The sequence below is a fragment of the Herpailurus yagouaroundi genome, unplaced genomic scaffold (assembly GCF_014898765.1).
Source record: "Herpailurus yagouaroundi ecotype Mexico unplaced genomic scaffold, PumYag 220, whole genome shotgun sequence".
NCBI lineage: Eukaryota > Metazoa > Chordata > Mammalia > Carnivora > Felidae > Herpailurus > Herpailurus yagouaroundi.
In genome coordinates this window covers 123,533-131,647 of record NW_024412451.1, presented here as the reverse complement: position 1 = coordinate 131,647, position 8,115 = coordinate 123,533, and the positions used below count along the sequence as shown (strand labels likewise).

General features: G+C 62.3%; 1 protein-coding gene across 1 annotated transcript in view; it reads right to left on the bottom strand.

The window, feature by feature from the left end:
* Positions 1-3,183: 3,183 nt before the first annotated feature.
* Positions 3,184-8,115, bottom strand: part of CCDC97 (coiled-coil domain containing 97) — a 10,504-nt gene continuing 5,572 nt past the window's right edge. The window contains exons 3-5 of the mRNA XM_040457162.1: positions 7,806-8,081; positions 7,236-7,365; positions 3,184-5,407 (exon numbers count right to left, since the gene is read on the bottom strand). Of these exons, the coding sequence (XP_040313096.1) occupies positions 5,287-5,407; positions 7,236-7,365; positions 7,806-8,081 (527 nt within the window). The 3' untranslated portion in view covers positions 3,184-5,286. The remainder of the gene's footprint in view (positions 5,408-7,235; positions 7,366-7,805; positions 8,082-8,115) is intronic.

The window sequence follows — 8,115 nt, the reverse complement described above, 5'->3', positions numbered from 1 at the left end:
TCACCACAGAGGTTCAAATCTGGACCGGGTCCCTCGGTCTCGCAAACACATTCCCCTTCCGCAGCCACCGTGGAGACACAAAATCTCCTGACACCTGGTGGCAGCGACAGCCCCTGCACGCGGCCCCATTCCAGATGCAGAACCCAGCCTTGGAGCTGCACTGGGACACAGCAAAAAGCAGTCGCGCAAATACATTCTGAAGGGTCACAGGTCACGACCGCCAGCCACACACCAGATACAGACTCAGAGATGGTGCCCCGCACAGACACACACCTCACAGCATCAGAGCCCCCTCAGGAAATGAAACGGAGGCTCCTGCTGGGACCCACCAACAGTTAACACAAACATCCTCCCCGGGGTCACTCGCAAACAGGCACAGTGCATGCGCACACAACCTGACACATCACAGTCCCACCCAGACACACACGCCACACATGGAGACACACGTCACGATCACCCGGAGGAGGCCGGTCCTGCCCACTCTGTCTGACATCTCCCAGGCCCCCACACGCTCAGGCCCGGGGAGTCCCACCAGGCCCCGCAGACAGCAGCTGGCCCCGTCAGACCCAGACACGCTGTCACACCCCGGGGCCCAGACGGAGCAAGTCCCACACACCCAGACACACCCCCCCCAGGGTCGCGGCCCTCGCAAGCCCAGCCCGTGCCCGGGCCGAGGGCAAGTCCTGGCCTCACACCGGGGCCGCACACTCCCGCGGTCGCCCGAGCCCTCGCCACGCCCTCGTGACACACCCCGCCCACCTGCCCGCCGGGCTGAGCTGGCGCGGAGGCCGCCCAGGAAGGGAAACTTGCGGGCTCAGCACCTTCCTGGACTGCCTGCGGGCGGCCCCTGTCCGGCAGGAGAGGGGGGCAGAGCCCGTGGGGGACAAGGTAGTCCCCGCCCCCCGCCAAGCGCAGGGGCAGCACCGGGCGTTCGGGGCGCCCCTTCCCCCTCCCCCACTCCTGCGGGCAGCCCGGGAGGGGAGGGAAGTCGTGGGGGGAGCCTGGGTTCCGGCTGGAGCCCCAGCTTCCCGTCCGGCCCCCACGGGGCAGGAAGCAGGACCGGGGAGGCCAGCTCAGGCCTTCCTGCCCCCTCCCCCAGACAGGCCTGGGGGCTGGGTCAGCCGGAGGGAGCGGGGAGGGGAGAGGAGGGGGAAGACGAAAGAGAAAGCCCCTTCTCCCTGAGCGATGGTGTCTTTGGGGTGTTTCTAATGTAAATTTGAACGTGTTCACACCCCCTTTGTGTGGTTGTGTGTGTGTGTGTGTGTGTGTGTGTGTGCGCGCGCGCGCGCGCGCGCACGCTTTGTGCTGTGAATTTTGTCCAGCCTGGGGGTTTCTGACGCCCCAGCGGGTGCCCTCCGGCTGTGTTGGGTGTGCACAGGTACTACCAAAGCCTGTGTCCCAGCACGCGTCCCTTCGGTTTGTCTACCTGTCCTGCATTTCCAGTGTGTGCGTCCCAGTTTGGGGTTCCTGTTTACAAGCCAGTGCCCCCTCTGGGTTCTGTGGCGGGACACTGTGTCTCAGCAAGTCTGTGTGCAGGAGAGGGTCGTGTCCCCAGGGCCTGCTGTGGGTCTGAATTCTTTCTCCACATCTTTGCCGTTGTTCGCTGGGTGTAGATTTGTGCATTCTTCAGTAAGTTTGACTTAAAATATGGATGTTCTCCGTGTCTGTCTGTGTGTCTGGGAGAGACGTGTGTTTCCGGGAGGGGTTGTGCTTTGTGTTTGCTCTTGGAGCTGTGTTTCTGGTGCATGTGTTGTGTGTCCGTGGGTGAGTTGTTTCTGGGTTATGCTTGTGATTGGTGTGTGCGTGGCTGGCATCAGAGAGCATGCTGTGGGGTGTGTCCCCAGTATGCTTGCTGTTGTACTCCCCGTGTGTTTGTGCGAATGTGTGTCCATGCAGAGACTGGTGTCCTCAGCTCTGAGAACAGGTGGTGTTTGCGTTTTGTCTCCCGTCCGTGGGCTGGTGACTTCGGTGTGTGAGCTGTCGTGTGGGTCTCTATTTTGCATCAGGTTCGAGGCCTTGTGAGTCTTCAGTGGGCTGGTAGTGTCTCCTGCAGGTCTGCATTTTGTGCTGGTGTTTCCAGGGCAGGGGCGGGCACGGTGTGTCCCCAGGGAAGCCAACGGCATCCCGAGCGACACGCCCAGTGGCCTCTGCACTGAGTGGAGGCTGCGTCTGCGGTGTGTCCCCTTGCCGGCTGGTGCCACGCTGGCTCGGGCTGGCTGTGGCGGGCGGGCAGGGCAGGGGCTGTGGTGGGCACTGGACCCACGCCCGGACCTCGGTATAAATATCCCGGCTGCCGTCGGCTGTGTTTACTCGGCCCCAGCCCGGGGGCGGGGGTGGTGGCAGCCCGGCAGGTCCTGGGGGCGGGGGTGACCAGGCCACAGCGCAGACATTTCCTTCAGGCCAGACAGGCCACAGCCTTGCCTCCCCCTTTCTGGATGAGGGTGCAGCGGTGACCCTTCATCCTGGGCTCCCAGGGGCCACCAGTGACCCTCTGACCTGGACATCCCCACTGGGCTTCCCAGGGTCTGGGAGACAGAGAAGAGGGGCCAGCCGACAGGGGGTGAGGGGTCAGGCCAGGGACCACAGGGAGAGGGGGAAATGGGGCGGAGACTCCGGACGAATGGTCACACAGGCTAAGGGACCAGTGTGTAGGGATGAGCAGGAGGGAGGTGAGAGGGGTGGCAGTGGCCCTGGGCAGGGCTGGCGGGGGAAGAGTGTAGGGCTGACAAGCGAGGTGGGAGGTGATAGGAGATTCGGGCAGGCTGTCAGAGGCACAGAGGCAGAAGAGAAGGCAGAGGAGAGGAGAGAGAGAGGGAGAGGGGTGGCGGTGGGAGGGACAGGATGCGAGGGCAGGACACACAGAAGGGTCAGATGGGGGTGCGGGTGGCAGCCAGCACAGCCCGGCCAGGAGGACAGACAGGAGACGGGGTGGGGGCCGGATGCCCACGGAGGGGCTCTCCCCCAGCGGGTCCTCCCTCCCTGACTCAGCCTCTCCGCCTGCCTCGACCGAGGGCTGGGGGGCGGAGGGACAGTCACCTCTGGCTCCTCAGGGTCCAGTGGCAGCTGCGGGGGCCGTGCCGGGGGTGTGTCTCCCACAGTCCCTCCTGACTGGCCCCACCTCTGTCTCAGCGGCAGACGCTCCCGCCTCCACCATCTGACTAACCCTAATTCTGACTCAACTGCTGTGGTCTCTCATCACTCTTTATTATGTAACAAATCTATGTATGGCAAAGTATATCACAAACAGCATTAAGGATCAAATGACAGACTGATGAAAACTGCACACCTCACTCGGGGCTGCTCCCTGGCTTAGAGAAGTCCTCTGACTGTGGGCGCACACGCGCGCGTGCACACACACACACACACACACACACGTGTGTACCCGAGGGACAAACGTCTTCCATCCTCTGGCTTTCAGGCTCTCCAAGGGCGAGTCTGGCCGGCCAATCAGGGGTCTTCTCTGGGAGCCAGGGCATTGCTACTGGCAGGAAGTGAGGAGTAGGACTGCCGTGATGGTTCTGGTCCAGGTGCTGACTTACACACCATCGAGATGATTCCAAGCCCGTGTGCAGCATGGTGCCGAGCACGTGGGGAGGGCCCCAAAGCGTAAGCTGCTGGTATCACCCTCGACAGCTGTCTCTTCGTGACCTTTCTGAGCAAGTCCGTGCGTCTGTCTGCTCCCAGTGGCCCTGACAGCTAACACACAGGCTAGAATGGTCTCTAGGACTTGTGAAGTTCTAGACCTCGCTTTTCGTCAGTGGCCGTGAGGCCTCGAGCAAGTAACATTCCCCTTCTGGCCCCCTCCCCTCACTTATGAAATGGAGCGGAGTCCCTAGTTCATGGGGTTGTTTGGAGAATTCCATGGGGCATCAGGCCCATCCGGCCTGGAATAGGACAGAACTGCTCAGTGACCGGAAGTTTCCTCTTTTAATGGTCTCTCTGTGTGAATGTCCCTCGGCCTCTAGGCCAGCTCTCACTTTCTGTGTCTGGCTCTAGTTCTGGCTGACCCAGAGGGCAGAGCTGAGGCCCAGGGGTCAAGGGCTGTGGTCCCGGGAGGCCTTGGGGGTCTCCCCCTTTCTCCGGGCCATATGCCTGAGGTGGTTTCGAGTGTCTTCAGGCCTGGCTATGCAGGGTGTCACCATGCTGGCTCACAGGAGTGAAGGGTCCCCAGGCCCTATCTCTCTGACCTGTGTGGCCTGTACCCCCTGCCAACAGCTGACCCCTTCTGTGTGTGTGTGTCTGTGTCTACTGAGGGAGCATGAACCGGGTATGGGGGCATGGGAAGGCAGGACGCCTGGGTTCCCACAGGCCAAGTGGCTGAGTCACCAAGAGGCCATCTGGCTCCCATTAGCCCAGGGCGGCGGGGGGCTCTGTGGGGCGGGCCCTGTGGCCAGCTGGGGGCAGGGATGCTGGGGCAGGCTGTGTGTGTGGGATGACTCAGGACCCATGATAACAGCCTGTGCGTATTTGGGGAGTGTAAACAGGAGAGGGAGAAGGAGGTGGAGGAAGTGAAGGAAGGGAAAATTGTGGCCAGGCAGAGAGGGGCTGGCCGGTGGGGCTGAAGGAGAGAGCCCCCCTCCCCACCCTCCTCCCTCCACACCCAAGCTCTCAGGCCCATGGCCCCAGTGCTGCCCCACACCCCCCTCCCAAGCCTGGGTCCTGAAGGAGAGGTGGGAGCTGGTAGCCTCCCCGGTGAGGCTCCTTCCTCAGCAGCCAGGCTGGGGTTTGGGGGGAGATGACACTGAAAACAGAGAGAGGCTGAGAGGCAGAGGGCCGAGGCAGGCGGCATGGAGGCTGATAGATGGGGGTGTGTGGGCAGGAAGCACCAGAGGCCCAGGGTGAAGTTGAAGGAGGCAAGAGCCCACCAGTACAGAGCTGGACAAGCAGGCGGAGCCCGGGGGCTCACGACCCTGCGCTGCGCTCCGGCACTGACCTGGCCGGCTCCAGCTACAAAGAGCCCCGCTGGCCTCCATCGGGGGAGGATGTTCAGCCTGAGCCTGGTCGTGGGAACAGAGGCCAAGGCACACAGAGGGGAGAGACAGAAGGCCAGAGAGGAAAAAGACAGTGACGTGTAGAAAGAGGAGAGGGATGGAGAAAAAGCGAGTGAGAGAGACAGCGAGACAGACCTGGATCAGGGAAGGAGAGTGGGGGAAGGCAGGGAGCCCTGCACACAGAGGGGGCAGGGGCTGGGCCGGGACGGCACCAGAGCCAGCGAGGCCGGGGGTGTGGGGCGGCTGCCCTGCTGTCCCCTAGAGGAAGTCACGGGCAGGGTGGGCGGCGCGGCTGTCAGTCCCCATCCAGCTCTGGGCTGGGTGCCTCCTCGGGCTCCTCCGCGTCGAAGTACCTCTCCTCCTCATCCCGCGCCACGATGTCTAGGTTGTCAAAGTCGGGGTTGTCATCCACAGTGCTGCGGGGGGAGGGGCTGTCAGGGCCCAGCTCTGCCCCCTCCCACCCCAGCCTCCCTGCTTCTCACCCTCTGGAGGAGCCCGGGGGTGGGGGGGCCCTCCAAGGTCCCAGGCCATATGCGGCTATAAATCGGAGCTAACCCGGGGCGGGGGGGGGGGGGGGGCGGCGCATGGAGTCTCTCAGGGCTTCAAATGAAGGCATCGTCTTCCAAGCAGATTTTACATAAAAACTTCTGGTTTCTCTCAAAATGCTGGAAGATGTAGTGACAGGCCGACTCACATTCCCTGGAGTGGTTCTCAACTAGGAAGCTTCTGCCCCTCAGGTGACATTTGGGGATAAGTGCAGACGTTTTGGTTGTCACACCTAGGGGGGCTCTCACTGGTGCCCAGGGACCGGACACCAGGGATGCTACTTGACACCCTGCTGCTCACAGGACAATGAGCACAAAGAATCATCTGGCCCGAGAAAGGTCAACAGTGCTGAGAAATGTCTGCCCTGGGCGCATGTGATCCTAAATTGTGAAGAGGACCCCTGGCTGTGCTCCAAGCTCTCCCGTGACCCCCACCATACTCCCTTGGGTGCAGGAAGCCTTGTCTGATCCGGCCCGCCACCTCTGAGGAGACCCGCCTGCTCCTCGCCCCTCGCGATCTGCTCTAGCCACCCCTGTCCCCTTGCTGTTCCTCCGATCCGCCTCAGGGTCCTTGCACCTGCTATCTCCCCTGCCAGGAACACTCTGACCCCAGGTATTTATGTCGCTTACCCCTCACATCCTGCAAGTCTTTGCCGAAATGTCATCTGCTCAGAGAGCCTATGCTGGCCCCCTCATCACTACCTCCCACACCTCTGCCCCTCGACCCTGCTTTAATTTTCTTCATGGCCCTGGCAGCACCAGATGCTAAATACTTCTTTTGCTTCCTCACTAAACTGGGTCCCCTTTCAGGCACGGAACCCTTTTGTCAGCTTTGCTTGCTGCTTTATCCCCACAGTCTGGACACAGCAGGTGCTTAGCCCCACAGTGGTGGGGACCCACTGGCCCTGCTGCCCAGCAGCTGCCCTCCAGGGTGGAACAGGCGCCGGTCCCTGCTCGTCTCTATTCCTCAGGCCAGGCCCCATTTCCTCATGGGCACCCGGCTTTCTGAGGGCTCCCCGCGGCCTAGGCACTCGCACCCCGCTCTGTGTTGGAACTCGGGCCGGGAGGCTCCACCCCAGCTCATCAGCCAGGCTTGCCTCTGGAGGTGGGGGGGGGTTCCCTAGATCAGGCCATCGTGCACCCCACAGCTGGTGAGGGTTGGTTTGCCGGGGCTGGGTCTGAAGCCGGGCATCGGCTGTCACACCCACAAGGCAAGACTGCTTCAGCTGTCAGAGCCTTTTATCTTTGACTCTGACCCTTCACTCTTCTGTGTCCTTTTCCCTGATGGCAAAATCCTTTCCAAAGCAGTGGCTGTGTGTCTCGCCCAGGGTTACAGTGTGGACATCAACAAGCAGCACGGCAGCAGAGGCCACTGCAGGTCTCTCCCTGCCAGGGGTGATTTCCTGTAGCACCAGGGGGTCTGGGGGCCTGAAGTGGCGGTGCCCGGAGGACATCTGGGGGGCTCGGGGCAGTGTCATCCTTCTAGATCACCGCTGCTCACCCGAATGGAAATATTTCAACGTCTTATCAAATTTGAGCTGTCAGCCTTGTTCGGTCCCTTCTTTAGGTGAGGGGACTGAGGCCCAGAGGTGGACGAAGCTCGTCCAAGGTCACCCACTGATCCCTGGTTGATCTAAAACCCTTATGCCTGGGCTGAGGGCTGTGGAGTGCCAGGCTTGGGGAGGGGGGCACGAATCACCTGTAGTCAAAGTCCCCGTCCTTGCCGTCCAGAAAGTGCTGGTGCATCCGGCTGGTGAACTCTTCCCGCAGGATCAGCCTCTCTTCCGAGTCAGGGACCCAGGCCTCTGAGTCTTTGCCAGGGCTCTGGTCTGTGGGGGCAGACACCCTCAGTGGAGGGATGGGACGGGTGCCCTTGGGTACGTGCTGAACACACACCCACAAAGAGCTGCTTCCTCTGTGCTGGTGGCACCGGGAACGCGGTGGTGACCAAGACAGCCCTGGTCCTGCCCTCCTGGGGCACACACTGAACACAGGAGGACAATATAGCACTCTGGAGACTGTAGAGCTGGGTCAGGACCTGCTACCTGAAGGGTGGGGAAGGGAAGGCATTCTTGGCAGAGGGAACAGCATGAGTAATGGCCTGGAGGTGAGTGATGACTCCTTGGTGCCTTTGAGGAGCAGGGGGGTGGGGGGGGGGCGATGCTGGAGAGGCTGGGAGAGCCTGGGCACTCAGGGCAAGCAGGGGAGGGAGTCTGACCTTGCAGGTCGGGGGGCCCCAGCCTCGGGCCTCCCCGGTACTGGCCCTCACCTTCCTCATCGCTGTCCTCTTCCTCCTCTTCCTCCTCCAGGCAGGCCTCCTCCTCCTCCTGCTGTCGGAGCAGCCGTTGCTGCAGCTCCCGCTCCTGGCAGGACTGGAGCAGCAGGTCAGAGAGCGGGCAGGCGGTGCCGGGGGCGCCGGGCTCAGGAGGCCGGTGGGCTGGGGCGCGGGCGCTGAGCTCCTCCTGGGTTAGGTACTGCCCAATGTACTGCTCGTACAGCAGCGGGGCCCGGAACCGCATCTGCTCGTCACTGAAGTACTCGCCACCTGCACGGAGACGGGGGGGGGGGGGGGGGGGGGG